General features: G+C 45.7%; 1 protein-coding gene across 2 annotated transcripts; it reads left to right on the forward strand.

Annotated features, from left to right (window-relative positions):
* The first annotated feature begins 143 nt into the window (after positions 1–143).
* Positions 144–10,714, forward strand: LOC127616170 (SUN domain-containing ossification factor-like). 2 transcript variants are annotated; one of them, XM_052087615.1, is made up of 24 exons: positions 144–449; positions 1,772–1,886; positions 2,010–2,129; positions 2,378–2,601; positions 2,744–2,833; positions 2,934–3,063; positions 3,142–3,262; positions 3,348–3,472; positions 3,548–3,615; positions 3,706–3,813; positions 3,928–4,033; positions 4,253–4,273; positions 4,674–4,729; positions 5,209–5,291; positions 5,559–5,624; positions 5,742–5,807; positions 6,081–6,168; positions 6,957–8,228; positions 8,295–8,382; positions 8,502–8,606; positions 9,101–9,258; positions 9,505–9,590; positions 9,710–9,753; positions 10,007–10,714. In XM_052087615.1, the coding sequence occupies exons 1-24, from the start codon at positions 391–393 to the stop codon at positions 10,481–10,483; spliced, it is 3,876 nt and encodes a 1,291-aa protein (XP_051943575.1). In that variant the 5' UTR covers positions 144–390; the 3' UTR covers positions 10,484–10,714. The 2 variants fall into 2 exon arrangements, with proteins under 2 accessions (XP_051943575.1, XP_051943574.1); XM_052087614.1 differs by lacking the exons at positions 144–449; positions 1,772–1,886; positions 2,010–2,129; positions 4,253–4,273 and having other exon boundaries at positions 2,300–2,601.
* The last annotated feature ends 6,107 nt before the right edge of the window (positions 10,715–16,821 follow it).

Consider the following 16,821-nt stretch of genomic DNA (forward strand, 5'->3'; position numbering starts at 1 on the left):
GTTTTTCCTCGTAGTATTTTGATCGGCGTTTCCGACGTGTTGATTTCAAGTGCGTTGAATTCTCTTACCCGACGGTCACAATTATTGTGCTCGGTCCACTTTGCAAAGAGCACCGCCTGGCAGACGACCCCAAACACTTAATCGAGTGCACCCGAAAGAAACCCAGTACGACGTTGCCATTGGCAGCAGAAAACGTGACGCAATGACAGTTGGTAGCAGGTTGTTTGGCTGTCAAGCTGCAGTGAGCGATTCGGAATTTGCCGATGTTGGCTAAGTTTAGCTTTACCAACGGGCCATCGTGTCCCCCCCGACAGCAAGGAGGACATATAGCTGGGCCAATTTAACGTATTATACCAGCACGCCAATAATGTCTTTCCCGACAGGACAGGGATGAAGATGATAATATGGCGAGCTGTGACTCTCTGGCTTTCTGTGGCACTCGTATTTTGGTAAGTTTCTCGATATATTTTTTGCTCGGTAGTTTCTATTTCACGGTCAGCGTTTAACCTCTAACGTAAAAAGACTCAAGCTACTTGTTGAAGTGGAATCGGCTAAGGCCAAACGACGTACTCGGTGCATTTCGTTAGCTTGTGCTAGTAGCGACTTGCTATGTTGTGATGTGGCATCTGGCTGACTTGTAACCGCTCGCCTGTCGTAGCTTTCTTTGCTAACCCGGCCCGGGACGTGGTCTCGCTCTTCCCAACATTGCCTATGCTCAAAGCGTCCTTACTGTCCCAACCATCACAATAAAGTTGCATTTGGAGAAAACACAAGCGCAGTTGTTGCTGGCCCACGTTAATCAGGGCAGCATCGCCCTACTTCACTTGTCAACGTAGCGCAGATTTGGTTCATCGGGATTAAAAACCTTTCACGTCAGTAGTCCTGGAAACTGGATGCATCTGCTGCAGAGCTAAAGCCATCAAATCATCATCAAAGCGATTACGCTGACTCTCCTCGTGATGTTGCCCGACGATACACAGAAAACTTGACTGGCTTACTTCTTGCCCTTCTGATCGAAGGGACGCACTGCACACTTAACTGGCAACAATTTTAGGACTCATAAAGTTCATTAATTATTCAGTCATTCGCAATCCTTTCAAGTGGACGTGCATAATGAAGATAATGTCTGGATACATGCATTCGGGATTATTTATGTTTATTACAAGTATGCAGAATATTTTTTTGAACATGTCAAAAATAATTGTTGGTCACCTAACTGTGTAAGGATGTAACATATACAATCATTTGTGTGCTGCTTTAATTAAACATTTGTCGTGTACCCGATTCATTAATGATAATAATAATAATAATAATAATAATAATAATAATACATCACATTTGTAAGCGCCTTTCACAACACTCAAGGACACTGTACAGATGGTATTTATAAGGCGATACCATAATGGCAATTAAAAGTAATAATGAATGAGCTGCACGTAATTGCTCGTGTTTTCAGCCTCCAGCAAAAATAATGAATTAGCCTTAAGAGTTCCAGTAATTTTCTTGTCAGAACACAAACGTGTTGGAGTGAGCGAATCGCATGTTTCTTTTTGATTTGTCAGCCCTCCTTGACTTTGTAAACTGATAAGATAAATTAGTCACGTGGCGTTACAAGCCACCTGGACTTTCTCACCGCGTCACACACATAAAATGTCTTGTGTTCTTCATTCCTCCATTTGGGCCGTCGAAGCTGGGGGTTTTGCGCTTGGTGATAAGCAACGTGTAGTCAGCCAAGAAACAAACAAACAAGCGTTGCCTCTTTATCCCGCAGGTTCCAGAGCTGCCGTGTTGATTGCACAGAGCCAGACCAGGAGGCCCAGCGCTCTGAGCCTTTGCAGGACATTAGTTCAGAGGAGGAGTCGAGAGGTTCTCATCAGCAAGACAAGGTTGGCCTGACGGTTTCCAAGTCGCTGTTGAAACAATGACATTCCTCAAGCTCCAATGTAAAAGTACTGTTTGTAAAATATAAAATATTTTCTCATGTATCAAAACGTGTCTGATGTCTTGAGGAGGATGAGAACTTGGCTTTGCTCCCCGAGTCCTCGTCCGGGAATCAGGAGTCACCAGGGGACGATCAAAAAGACGAGCAGCCGACGCAGGCGGCGGACAAGAAAGAGACGCATTCGGAGGCGAGTTAAATGACAAGTACCGGTAGTTATTGTTTTTGCCAGTAAAGTATTGTATCTAAGTACTTCAGTATTCAAACCGTTGCCTGTTGATGAATATCAAGTAGTTATTTCGTGACTTCAAGCGCAATACTACGGTTACCAGTCATTTTTTGGATTTTTTTCACGACAAAATATGTCATATGGATATGGGTGGTGTCCCTCAACAGGTCAAACATTTCAAGAATGTTTCCTTGACCTTGATCTTCCAGGTCTCCGAGCCCACCATAAATGCAACGATGGAGGTCAACGGCGGCGTTTCGCAGCCCGAGCCGGAACACGAGCATCGCTCAGAAACGGAAAACCTTGACGCGTCCGCTGCTCAAGACAAAGACTCGGTTGTCCTCATTATGTCTTCCGATACAGTCCACGAATCCAGTGCTGAGGAAACTGACAGCCACGGTATTCCGACCCTTCACGACACCGTGACAGTCAGGCAAGTCCCCACCGCCCCCCCCCCAGCCCCCCAAATCATATCTCATTTCACACTTTATTTATTAAGATGCTACATCAACTACCGTCTTTTTCTGTGAAATACGATCAACTCCGAAAGCATAAGTTGCTCGTTGTCGTCTTAGTGTTTCAGACGACGCTCAACCCGAGGCCCTTGACTCGGACTCGGCTCCCGCCGAATGTGCGGAAGAGGCAAACCCCTACGACCATGACAGGTTGTGGACTACATTCAACCGGTTCTTTCCGGATAAACTCATCCATGTTGCTTTGAGTGTTGAACTCTTATTAAAAACGATGCCTTTGTGTTCCTTGCAGGCATCCTCCAGTAGTTTTAGAAAACATGTCAAACGTTCACACAACCGGGACCAAAACTCACAGCGACCCTCCAAGTGCCCAGGCTGGTCAGCATCTGGACGGGAACCTATCACACACTCTCAACGAGCAAGTGAGGAACATTTGGTTACCGAATGGTCGCCGCCTCCTCCCCAACCGCCGGCGCCAGCTTTTATGTTCTCCCCGGTAGGACGCGAGTGGCGCCGCCGTCATCGGGGACACGGATCCCAGTGTGAGCGGCAAAGACCCCGAGGACATCCCGACGTTTGACGAGTGGAAACGGAAAATGATGGAGGTGGAAAATGAAAAAAGTAAAAAGTCCATCTGGAGTGCGCTGGTATTAGAGGAGCAGTCTTAGCTGAAACGAGCGCGACCGTAATCCGACGTTTCCCGTAGCTCTGTCCACGCACACTTCAACGAACGGCGGCTCCAACGTGGTGAAGAAGGTGCAAAAAAACTTCAACAACTACGCTTCCGTGGAGTGTGGAGCAAAGATCCTCGGTGCTAACCCAGAAGCGAAGGTACGCTATGCGTCACTCCATTATCGACCGATCAAAACGGCTTTGATTTCAACAGTCCCATTTTGTCACTTCCAGAGCACGGCAGCCATTTTGAAGGAGAATATGGACCTGTACATGCTTAACCCCTGTAGTAACAAAATCTGGTCTGTTTTTATCTTATTTTTTGCATGAAGCAGCAGTTGTCTTGACGCAAACGAACGATGAACGGCGATGTTTGTGCTTTTCTCCCGCAGGTTCATCATTGAGCTCTGCGAGCCCATTCAGGTGAAGCAGTTGGATATTGCCAATTTTGAGCTCTTCTCTTCCACACCCAAAGACTTCCTCGTCTCCATCAGTGACAGGTGAACGCGCTCTTTGAACCAGACAGGAGTGACAAAGTTTAACGGTCGCTTCGCGAATGTGCCTGTTCGCCGATGTGCGACCAAACAGCAGGATGACTTTCTTGGCCGTTGCAGGTACCCAACCAACAAATGGCTCAAATTGGGAACCTTTCATGGCCGGGACGAACGCACTGTCCAGAGCTTTCCATTGGACGAGCAACTTTATGCTAAATACGTCAAGGTAACCTCAGTATTTATTTTTTTTTTCATTGGACTGCCCAGTTCTTCTTCTGCTTGTTTTTCTTTAGCCGGTCCGAATTTATACACTGACACAATTGTTGAACCTAATTACCGCGTATCATGTCAGTGGTGTTAAGCATGTGACATTGTTTTCTGTGCACCTATACGGCTTATAATGTTTTCCTCTCCTTCTCCCCCTCCCCTCCTTCTCTCGCTTCAGATGTTCGCCAAGTACATAAAGGTTAGCCTGTGCTTTGTGTAGATGTCTGCGAATTAAGTGCATTCAATAGGACTGATGGAAAAGAGCATTTTTTAAAATTGATTTTATTATTATTATTTTTTTTTGCCTTTTTAACCTATTGGTCCATTTGGCTGATCTGTTTCACCTCGTACATGCTGCTAACCAAATTGCAATCAATTTTCCTACATTGGGAAACTCACACGATGCCAATGAACTAATCTTCTTCAATGATCCTGCTTTCCCACGACGAGAATCTTTAAAAAAAACATTTTTTTTTATTACTGCTCCCGGTTTTTGTTCACGAAATAACAACTTTGATGAGATAAGTGCCATGAATGAAGCCCGCGTGGCATCCACCCTTTCTCATATATCTCAATTGTTTGTCCGCTGTTTTTTTTAGGTCGAGCTGCTCTCTCACTTTGGCTCGGAACATTTCTGCCCCCTCAGTCTCATTCGGTACGTGCCATTCAAGCTACCGCGACTTCAGCATGTCCATCAAGGAATCAATACAGCTGAAAAGCTTTGATGTTATTGAGAAGGGAGTCACTCTCTCCGCTTATGGGATCGGTTTAAAGTGGAGATCCCTTCTTTTATAATATAATAATAATACATTTTATTTATAAGCGCCTTTCAAGACACCCAAGGACACTTTACAATAACAAAAAACACAAAACAATACAGCCACACATGCCAAAAAGAGTTTCTGAAAATCAAACGCTCTTCCTCCTAAGAGGGTTCAAGTTAAAAAAAAAACACCCCCCCCCCCCCAACATTTGTGATTGCCATTCTCCCCATGAGAGTTTGTTTGACCATCGTGTCGAGTTGACTCGGGAGCAAGTCCAATTTGTTGGCTGATTAGTAAACGACGGCTGCCCTTGACCCAATGATACACCTCGAAAAAAAAACTTAAAACTTAAATTTTTTTTTTTTTACAGAGTGTTTGGGACAAGCATGGTGGAAGAGTACGAAGAAATAGCCGAGCCGTCTGAAAGACCAGAAGATCAGGATGACGACTTGGGTATTGATGTACAGTCATCTCTTGTTTATCCCGGTTAATGGGGACCAAAACCACCCGCGATAAACGAAAATCCGCGAAGTGGCGACCAATTAACAAATATATTTATTGCGATAGACTTCTGTTCATTTTGTTTTGTCAAAATGATAAATATGTCGATTTTGCATATTGTCTTCAGTTTAACAAAACCCACAGAAATAGTTCCACTTTTGAAATATTGTGAATTTGTTGTAAAAATGGCGCCAAGTTAGGAACGTTTTCCTCCTTCAGATGACGCATCCGGCTATGGACCCGGTGAAGTCAAGTATTCCAAGAATCTGATTGGCTCGGCCAAGGGTAAGAGAGCAGCAGCAGTCGTTGCTTTGTGGTTTAAAGCATCGACAAGGCTGAAAAAGAGCCACTCGATTTCCGGCTCTTCTTGAAATTCATGTGCTCTATTGCGCTCCTCCTCAGATGTCATTTTGAACATGGTCAATAATATCGCCGTAAACGTTCTTGGTGGTAACTCAGAAATGCAAGGTATGTGCCAGTCATCAACCTCACTTTCTTTTTTTTTTTTAAATAGTCTAATAGCAGCAATGCTATGCTATTCTAATTTCCAATGAGATCTCATGCTGCAGTTGTACCAAAAATGTGAAAAATGCAAAATATCAGAGATTTATTGATTGAACAATATTTCTTGAATTCTAACCTGTTCTCTGTCCCGCTCAAACTGTAACGCGGGCGCAGAATGTAAATCGGGATTATTTGTGCTCATGATCAAATGTAACACATCCCATTTATGTTTTGCAGGAAACCTTTCATCCGGCGATGTGAGTGTGAATGGGCCCGGTGTTAATGAAACGCGGACTCAAGCTCCCATCGTAGACTCAACCGCCGTGTGAGTACCTGTCGAAGCCTCATTTCAAACTTAACCCTTGTGTGCTCCAAATTAAAAAGGCCTTAAGTTACGCATTTTACAATTTTTGTAATGATGTATTTTGTGTTATAAAAACATTTTTTTTTTCAAACACTCAAAATGTTCAGAGGCATCTGTGCTATCCATACATATATAGTTTTTATTAGTTCTTTGGGATTTTTTATTCTTTATTTTTTGCAAAAGGGGAAAAAAAATTGTGTCTGGAGGTCCCAAACAAGCCCTACTAACAATCCCGACCGGACGTGTTCATGTAAAATGCATTGGTTTGAAGCCTCCTGCAAAAAGGCAAACTCATTTGCGATCCTCTGACGCCACCTAAAGTTGCAAAATTGGAATGACCTCAACCCCTAGCGAAAACAAAGCGATTGACCTAAAAATCGTGTGAAATGCATGTATACACATTAGGTTTACGATGCATTCAAAAATATGAATTATAATGGGTCTCTATGGTGCAAAATATGTAAATTGTGAAGATTAAGGTATCAAAACGTTTTTTTATTATTGCTGCAATGCCTGAGAATTATCAGCGGGTGACGTCATGAAATTTAGGTCATTTTAGAACCCCTCCATAAGTTTCAGCTCTCTCGTGTTTTTCTGAATGCCTTTGCCTTTGATTCCAAGACATCATTTTACATTTATCGCAAGCGGTGCACTACGAGGGTTAATATCTCATATATAATACACAGAGAAAGGTGTAGCGCAAACAATCCGCCCATTTAGTCCGCTTTCATTGTTTTTGCTCCTTCCAGTTCAGAGTTGGAAGAGGCAACATTGTCTCCAGACGCAGTCGTCACTGAAAGTGGCGGAGCACCCCCAACAGCCGCTGTCCCAGAACAGCTTCCGGATGATCACGGTGAACAGCAGCCTCCCCCACCCGAGGAACAAATTGTGATTCCTTTGGAGTCGGAGGAAGAAGAATCCATCAGCTCCACAATCACCCTTTTGGAGAAAGAGGAGGAGTCGGATGTGGAGAGGGAGAAAATGGATGTCAATCAAGCGCGACGTGTGGACTTCTGTGCGTTTGCCTCTTGTTCGTGCGGCGCTTCTCTTCAGGAGTATCTGCAGCAGCGATGTCTGGCGCAAAAAAGGAAATGCCAACCCTCAGACGGAAAGCAAACGGCTCCTTCCGACCGCACTCCCGCTTGGCCCCCGCTTTCACCCTCCTCCGCCTGTCCCGTGCCCGAGCGGGATCACAGCGAGGCACGTCAGCCCCGTGAAAATCCACAATTGTCCGAGGGGGAGCCAGAAAGCGCAGCCAGCCCGTCGCGAGCGCCTCAGCCTCTGGAGAAAACGGTCGTCGAATCTCTTCACGGCTCTGCGTCCGAATCTCCTCTCCTGGAGCCCAGTCAGACGTCAAGCCTCGCCAAAGCCGCCACCCTCCCCGATTCATCCGCCGCCAACCCGACTGTTGTCGAGACCCCGCAGCTTCCCTCCGAGGCGCCGGCAAAGCCGCGAAGCTCAGAGGAGAGCCGAGACGTGCCGGCCGCGGAGAAGCAGACGTCGACTTCGCTAGCTCCCAGTAGCTCGGTCGTCGCACCCACGGCGGATTTTGGCAAAGTGGCGCCGACAGAACTCAAGGCCAGCACGGTGACGCATGACTCTGTGCCAAATCCTGACATGACAGGTGAGTCCCAGACCGCTTCCCCTCGTGCAAATCCGTCCCCGGACCCAGCCCCCGTCCTCGACGGCGACACTCTTTCTGTTGAGACATCCCAGCCTTCCCCACACGCACCCGTTGAACTCGAACTCTCTAGTAGCGCCCCGATCATCCCCGATAGCAAAACGGATGACCTCACCGAAGATGCCTCGACCCCCGGTCTCCCTCCTCTCCCTTCGGCATCCCTCTCACCGTCCCTCTCAGACATCTACGCCGATCCCCCGAATGGCACCGAGCAGAATGGCAACCCGGTGCACGGCTCCAGCCAGAAGGAGTCGGTTTTCATGCGACTCAACAACCGCATCAAGGCCCTTGAGATGAATATGTCGCTCAGCGGGCGTTATCTGGAGCAGCTCAGCCAGAGGTCAGGCACAGGTTGCTTTGGTGTCTTTTTTTTATTTTGTCTGACCCTTTTTTTTCCCCTTCCAAGATATCGGAAGCAGATGGAGGAAATGCAGAAGGCTTTCAACAAAACCATTATTAAACTCCAAAACACCTCCAGAATTGCAGAGGAGCAAGTGAGGAACATTTCTCATTGATTGTTCTCAAGAGTCTTTTGGAAGTACCCCGATGTATTCCAATTGTAGTATCACGTGGTCCGATGCAGACTTTTGACTCTTTCTAAATTCTCACGTAGGACCAGCGTCAGACAGAGTCCATTCAGTCGCTGCAAGGCCAGCTGGAAAATGTGACTCAGATGGTTCTCAACCTCTCGGTTCAAGTCAGCCAGCTGAAGAACGAGGTCGGTAAAACGGCATCATGATTTGCCCACTCGCCAGCCACAGCGTTAGCTTCACTTACACAAGCTGAAGACCTTTTCACACTGCACTTGTTAAGGCCACAGAACTGGCTCTCGGCAGCTGTGGCAGGAGAGAGGTGCAGCGAATCCGCATTTATCGCCAGGGATGCGTTCCGGAGCCACTTGCAATCGAGGAAAGTCTGCACTAGAGTCCACGTTTAAAAAAAATAAAAAATAAAATAATTAATAATAATCTGCACTATAGAAGGGGGATGCTGTTCACAAAACTTGACTGTTTGCATCACAGTGAGGTGCGTTCAAGGACTGTCAGTAAAATAGGACATCTCAACATTAGACAGAAAAAGTACCATCAATGAATGAAGCGTAAGCATTTAAACGTCTGTCATATCTGCACCAACAGTGTCGATTTATTTTTTGAAAGACTGAGAGATTGCAGGAGTTTGGCTTGTGACATCACGGGTGGGCGTGTCTCCCAGGTGTCCGACAGGCACAACTACCTGCTGCTGTGCCTGCTGCTGAGTCTGTGTTTCGGCGTGGTGCTGTTGGCCAACCGCTGCCGCATCTCCATCACGCCTCCAAATGCTGAGCCGGAGCCCCCCGCACTAAACAGCTACACCTACTGCTGTCCCGAGAGGTACCGGCGCAACTGCATCTTGACATTTGTTGACCCCCTAAAATAAATAAATGAATGAAGGGGGGTCGGGCGAAATAGAGAATGTTGAAAAAAAGCAATGTGCTCAATTTTAAATGCCTTTTTTGGGGAAAAAAAACATCTTATTTTGCCCTGCGTTTTTTTTTAAAGAGTCATTAAAAGCTTCCTAACTCGAATCCAGAGTGAATCGTGGTGGACTTTGATAACTGTGATGATTTTTCTCGTTAGGAATTTCACCTCCGGTGATGACTGTAGTTTGAAGAGGAGCGCCTCCGACCCGCTCATCCACTCAATCCAGTTAGTGCCTACTCAAGGTACAGCTGTCTTTTGAATTGGATTTTTGATTGTCTGACAATGAAAAGTACATTTGAAGCCTTTTTTTTTTTTTTTTTTTACCAGTAGAAATTAACATAGCATATTCTCTGGCTCCCAGGTCTCGAAAGTCTTCATCCTGAGGAGAGTGAAGCGAATGGAAAGGTGCAGAGAAGATCATGATTAACTTCAAACTATTCACAGTGGTACCTTGATTTACGAGTTGAATTTGCCCAAGCTCAAAAGTGATCAAATCCGTTTTGAAAAGCCATTGATGTTCGCCAGCCGTTATCAAGCATCGGTTCTTGAAACGGCCCCCCGTCTCACCGATGACACAGAACGCAAATGGTTCACAGAATACGCCGCGCCGATGTGACCTAACCTCTGCCTGTTCTTGTCTCAACCCGTCCCCGTTCAGAAAAGACGCCGTAAGATGAAACCCACCGAAAAAGTGCAGACTCTGACATCCTTTCACGGCCCTCCGCTCGCACGCAACGGAGCCGCCGTATGGAACAGCGCGCCCGTCACGTCAAACCCGGCCGCCCTACCGAGGAGCCTACTTCTCCCCGCCTTCAGAGAGTCCCCGTCCGAGGGCAGCTCGGAGACATCGTCGCATTCGGACGATCCCTCCCTGTGCGGAATCAACAGCGCCTGCTCTCGCATATGCCAAGGTCTGTCCCCGCCGAAGACCCGGGCGGAGAAAAGGGCGTTAAGACGCAGGCGTCCCAAGCCCACTTGTGCCGTGGTGGACTTCCTTCGGGTCCCGCAGCGAGACAAAAGCAATACGTTGTCCAATACGTTGTCCATCTCTGCTACGCAGGACATCATGAGCATGAAATCAAAGCAAAGCTCTGGGACTTTTGGGCTGAATCTCCCTCTCTCAGGTCCTGTCTGATATGGAAAATCCACATAAGACTGCAAGTTTGCACTTCTGGCTTTACTCTTTGTCAAAGAGCCCGACTGATTTTTAGTTCCTGTTGGAACATGTGACCGTTTCCATCACCTGTACTGTTTTTTTTCCTTTTTGCTGTCATTTTTATGACATTTGTATTTGTTGTGCGTCGCGCCATCTTCCGAGTCAAAATGTTCCCAATTGTTTGGAATGAAAAGACGAAAACGCAAAGTGTGAGTTGGAGTGACGTCTTTTGCTTTACTCGAACCGACCGAAGAAAAGAAATAATACAGCGATGATTTTTACTTTTTTGGGAGAAAACGAAAGTCGACTTCTCACGTTTTCCCCATTTATTACTGTAAATGCTGCAGCTTTAATGATTTTAAAGAAGTGTTAAAATTTTTTATGTTAAATAATTAATAATTTAACATAAGATTACATAATGCTCAAATATAAAATGAAAATAATAATTTAACATAAGCTTCCAAAAGTAAGGAAATTATGATTTTAAAAACCAATACTTTGGAATTTCATTTACACTTTGCGCATTACATTATTAAATCTACAATAAAATATCAACAACAATTTGACGTGTAACACAGGAACCTAAATATCAAAGAATTGAATACATTGTCAAAAAAAAAATGCTGACAACTAATAATGATAATACAGTCTTTGACTGAGGCACTTTTTCGTTGGAATTTGAGCGTTGAAAAGAAAATTAGCCAATCGGATCTCGTGCTATTTGCCAATCCATTTATTCATATTAAACCAGTTTTGATGAGCAATGACAACATCGCAAGCGACGATATCGTACGGACTGCTGTACAAGGATAAATTTACATTTCCCCCGCCAGGGGGCAGTGTTGGATAAAATAACACATTCAGCATCCGAATCGTTGCCACAAAATCATTTTCAATGTGATGAGTCATCATTACAAGTGTATGAAAAAAAGGTGGAGACCTTTTTTTTTCAACGTTATTTCCATTCACTTCTCGATAATCTCCCAGAATTATCACATATGTGTGCGTGTAGATGTATAGATGAACGGATGCATATCTATATACAGCATTATTAATGTGTGTGTGTGTGTGTGTGTGTGTGTGTATATATATATATATATATATATATATATATATATATATATATATATATATATATACCGCCAAATTAGGTTAGCCGCTCTTTATTCATCAAACTGGATTGGATTGCAGTCGTCTGTTTGAGATAAGCATGCCTCGTGCTCTTTTGTCTCTTCAATTTGCGAACAGAATTCCGAGGTTTCTCTTGGCCAGCCTAGTCCAAAGATTATCTCTCAAGGCAGACTGAAATCCTCTTTCCCTCAGTACCCTGGATTTATCCGAGGTTATGAACTAAATATTTTCTGTGTGTTTTTGTCTGAGTGTGATTTTATTGATTCATTCGTTTATTTACTGAGGGGTGCAGGGGGGGGGGGGGGCTGTGTCCGCTATTTTTGGCCAGTTGTTTCTGGGGTCTAGCCATCCATTATCTGATCTGCTTATCCTCACGAGGGTCGCGGGCGTGGTGAACCCTATCCCAGCTGGCCAAACAACCGTTCACACTCACAATCACACCGAATGACAATTTAGAGCGTTCGATTCACCTACCGTGCATGTCTTTAGAATGTGGGAGGAAGGAGGAATACCCGCAGAAAAGCCACACAGGCACCGCCCTCTTTTTGGGTCTAGTTCTGTCTAAAAAGGAGAGCTCTCCTTCAGCATCTCCTGTCTCAAGAACTCAATAGCTCCCATGTTTGACGTAAAACCAATCATGTCTTTAGAATGTGGGAGGAAGGAGGAATACCCGCAGATAAGCCACACGGGCACCGCCCTCTTTTTGGCTCTAGTTCTGTCTAAAAAGGAGAGCTCTCCTTCAGCATCTCCTGTCTCAAGAACTCAATAGCTCCCATGTTTGATGTAAAACCAATCATGTCTTTAGAATGTGGGAGGAAGGAGGAATACCCGCAGAAAAGCCACACGGGCACCGCCCTCTTTTTGGCTCTAGTTCTGTCTAAAAAGGAGAGCTCTCCTTCAGCATCTCCTGTCTCAAGAACTCAATAGCTCCCATGTTTGACGTAAAACCAACCATGTCTTTAGAATGTGGGAGGAAGGAGGAATACCCGCAGAAAAGCCACACAGGCACCGCCCTCTTTTTGGCTCTAGTTCTGTCTAAAAAGGAGAGCTCTCCTTCAGCATCTCCTGTCTCAAGAACTCAATAGCTCCCATGTTTGACGTAAAACCAATCATGTCTTTAGAATGTGGGAGGAAGGAGGAATACCTGCAGAAAAGCCACACGGGCACCGCCCTCTTTTTGGGTCTGGTTCTGTCTAAAAAGGAGAGCTCTCCTTTAGCATCTCCTGTCTCAAGAACTCAATAGCTCCCATGTTTGACATAAAACCAATCATGTCTTTAGAATGTGGGAGGAAGGAGGAATACCCGCAGAAAAGCCACACGGGCACCGCCCTCTTTTTGGGTCTAGTTCTGTCTAAAAAGGAGAGCTCTCCTTCAGCATCTCCTGTCTCAAGAACTCAATAGCTCCCATGTTTGACATAAAACCAATCATGTCTTTAGAATGTGGGAGGAAGGAGGAATACCCGCAGAAAAGCCACACGGGCACCACCCTCTTTTTGGCTCTAGTTCTGTCTAAAAAGGAGAGCTCTCCTTCAGCATCTCCATCTCCTTTTGTCGTTGCTCATCAATTTGTCATTCCTCTGGCATGGACACGCACACACACGCAGCAGTTTCACAGATGAGAGTGTGTGGCCGCATGCGACTGAAGGAGAATAATCCTTGGGAGTAGCTTACTTTCTTCGATTTTGGTCCCTCGAGCTGTTGAGAAGGGGTCTCTTTGATGTTTCCGCGGCTACCGTTTGAGACCGGCGCATGAAAGACGACTTCATCCCTTTCCTCGCCTAATGAGAGTCTTTGCTCGTTTCCTTCTTCTTGGTTGAACTGAAGCACTTTTATTGAATCCACACGCTGCTGTTCCGGGATCAGAGGACATCATAAACACAAGTTACACTTGCGTTGAAAGGATTCTCAAATCTACTGAGAGCTAAACTTTGACCGAGGCTGTTTAGAGGATCAGACAATTGGCAGCCACAAATCAAAATCGGCTTCGCTTTGTTCTCAGTGAAGACGCCGTCGCGGGGGTCCTGTTGTCATGCATCTGTGATTAGGCCCCGGGCGCACAACCGAAATAGCCATTTGAAAAATCTGGCGCAGACGTGTCACATTTGATCATCTTTTGGTGCAGGGAGATGTGTGCGTTTGTCTTGTCTGTGTGTGTGTATGAGGAGCCTCCTCCAGAGAAACTACCGCTTCACTTTCGTAATTCCTCGGTACCCCGCGTGTCACTTGCTGCCGTGTGATGTTACACGGAGAAGTGAAATGAGGTGTTCCTTGTGATCGAGGCTCGTCTGGCCCAAAAGCCCGAGGAGCGTGTGTGTGTATGTGAGGTCTATCGACCGATACGCTTGCAACATTCAAGCTCTCGTATCCTGCATTTCTGTTACACCGCTGCACACACGGACATGCAATTTTGAGACCGCATTTACTGGGTCAAATTCGTGTTCTCACGCGAGGCCCACATGAGTGAGACGCAGCTGAGGCACACGTACGGGAGGAGATGCGCACCATCCGCCTCACAGTTCTGAATGATCATGCATGATGGGCACTGTCACAGAAGCGTGGTTGATTCCAACCCCCCCCCCCCCCCCCCCCCCTCCCACTCCTGCCAATGCATGACTCACAAACAATCCAGACACTAAAAGGTTAACCTGCCCTTTTTTGCGTCTGGCCCCAGCCAAACCCTTCCCAAGACAGGCAATAAAAATTCTCTTATTTTCTTTCGCCCTAAATTTGACCATCAGTTTGAAGGCCACAGCACTGACCCCCAACATTGCACAATATTGTTTCGATGGGGGACACGAAATCGGTGTCCTGCAGCTAAAGATGTGCTGATTATGATGTTAGTGTTGATGGTTGTCCTCGTTTTCCTTGTGGTGTCTTGCTTTCCAAACAGGTTCACTGTGCAGCCAGCTCTCATGACCTCTGTCACCTCCCCCCTGGGTGCCGCATACCAGGTGAGGAATGCACGCAACAGGATATAGAGGAGGACCATGTTGGCGTTCTCTCCCTCGAGCAAGGTTGTTTTCGCTCATTAAATGCATTCAGGGCTGTTATACCCCCCCCCCCCCCCCAAAAAAAAACAAACAATTGAGAATGAGGTCATTCAAATTGAAGTGCGGAGTTTTATTTATATATTTTTAGCATCTGCTTCCATACTACAGTACAGTACTGTACAGATCTGGGTGATACAATCCCCTCCAAAAGTACTGGAACGGCAACGTCAATGAGACCAGAGGTCCCCAAGCACCGGTACCGGGCCCACGCCCATTTGGTACCGGGCCGCTACAGAGACACACCTGCGAGCTGTGAGCAAATTGACTCCATCGGACGTGGCGGACATGTGCGCCACTCGGAGTACCCAAATTTGCGCGACTCGGGCCAATCCGAGTCCCCCCTTGTCACGTTATTTTGCAAGTTGAAATCAACAGATTCTGACAAGAAATGAGAGAAGAGCCAGTAAATGGAAATAGTAACACATTGGCCACACGTACAGCTCGACGCGCAGGTGACGGGCAACCATGATTTCCGAAGAGGAAACAATTTTGACAAGAGAAGTACCTCCCCTGAGCGATGTCTTCTGAGCGACGTGGAGGAGTTAGTCGTTTCGCATGGAATGTCGTCAAAAACAAGTCAACGAAAAAGAAAATGTTGGATGGTTTGAACAAGTGGCACCCAAGTGATCAAGTGAAAAGCACGAAAAAAAAGGTGAGCAGTCTGCACACGTAAACATGAGCAGTTCAGTCGTTGATAACTAGCCGGCAACCACCGGATAAAAGCAGCAATTAGTCGTGCTATGTTTTGATCGGTCACATTCGCAAGTAGCAATGATGAGAACGCCGTATGTAAGATTATAGCTTTAAAATTATGAAAATAATTTCCATTATAAAGCGTAATTATAACTCCCCATTGGTCCATTTGTTAGTAGTTCTCTGAGTTATTTTATTTTTGTCTGTGTTTGTTGTACAGTAGAATTACACTCTTTGAAATGAATGAAAACAAATCCATGTTGAGGAAATGTTTAATTACTCTATCGTTGTCTTTGTGGTCACAACCAGTGCTTTAAAACCGGCAATTTAAAAGTAATGGGACCACTGAATTCGACTTTGGGCCAAGGATTGGTCGCCAGACAACTGCAGGGCTCAATGTGGAAAATTGGCAAAAAAAACCCAAACAAACACAAAAACCCGGAAAAACAGAGTGAGATGAGAACATGCAAACTCCACACAAAATGGTCCAAGCTGAGCCTCGCGTGCTAATGTCGCCCGAAAGGCAGATCCGATGCTGCTAACTCCACCATAATTCAGTGTGACCTTTGTTGGAATTGATTTGTAATTTGCAAATGATCTTGTTTTTTTGTTTTCATACTTTGCCATATTGGTGTGAGCTAGAAAATTGAAATTTTGATTTACCTTGCCCGCCCACCCCCCTTTCCACTCGCTGGTGCTGTCGGGCTCCCACATCGGCAACTGTTGATTGGAGAAGCGTATCAACGTGATGCAGGCGCCCTGGATAATGAGTCAGATTGCTTTTAATGCTGCGATTTCTTTTCACAACAATCAAGCCGCTTGAAGTTCTGGCAATTTGCTTTGCTTGAAAGATTGCATGTTGCCAGCCTTCATTGACCTTGCCCGTTTTCTCCTCGTGACTCCTAGTTTGTGCGTCATTGTGATGAAATCTGGCTATTTTACAGGTACTTTCACTGGGGAAATTGTTTTGTTTTTGGGGAATGTCAGCTGACATATTTGGGACAGTACATTGTGAACGCATGGTTGGGTTTATGCTATGTGATGCCTGCACATTACGTGAGTCATCCATGCGGCCTACCTGACCTCACTTTAGCCCGCATCAAACAATGAATTCTAGTTGTGCGCATTTGGCTTTTTCCCCTTTGGCTGTTTTTTTGGGATCCTTCTTCTGAAAGATGAGTGAGGAGAAAGAATATCCACCAGAAGTTGAATTGAATTGAGCATGAATACGCCAGTGGTATCAAAATCCTCGTGGTCACTTGCTGCTTTCAGGATTTTTTTTTTCCTGCCAAAGAGTTTGATTCGGATCTGCCATGACCGGTGTTGTGCATTTCGACTCCCAAAGAGAACCGATTTTGAGAAGCCGCGTTAGCTTCTCGTGCTAGCTCGCAGTTAGCCACGCCCACCCAGTGGCGGTTTCACGCAGAACTGCATTGAACACTC

Source organism: Hippocampus zosterae, chromosome 15 (genome assembly GCF_025434085.1).
Source record: "Hippocampus zosterae strain Florida chromosome 15, ASM2543408v3, whole genome shotgun sequence".
NCBI lineage: Eukaryota > Metazoa > Chordata > Actinopteri > Syngnathiformes > Syngnathidae > Hippocampus > Hippocampus zosterae.

What these genes read in the sequence shown, in the direction of transcription:
- LOC127616170 (XM_052087615.1), top strand. Translation starts at nt 391, where the DNA reads ATGAAGATGATAATATGGCGAGCTGTGACTCTCTGGCTTTCTGTGGCA. An exon ending in TGCCCCCTCAGTCTCATTCG is followed by an intron (nt 4,730 to 5,208) that starts GTACGTGCCATT and finishes TTTTTTTTACAG; the next exon opens with AGTGTTTGGGACAAGCATGG. An exon ending in TCAGCCAGCTGAAGAACGAG is followed by an intron (nt 8,607 to 9,100) that starts GTCGGTAAAACG and finishes CGTGTCTCCCAG; the next exon opens with GTGTCCGACAGGCACAACTA.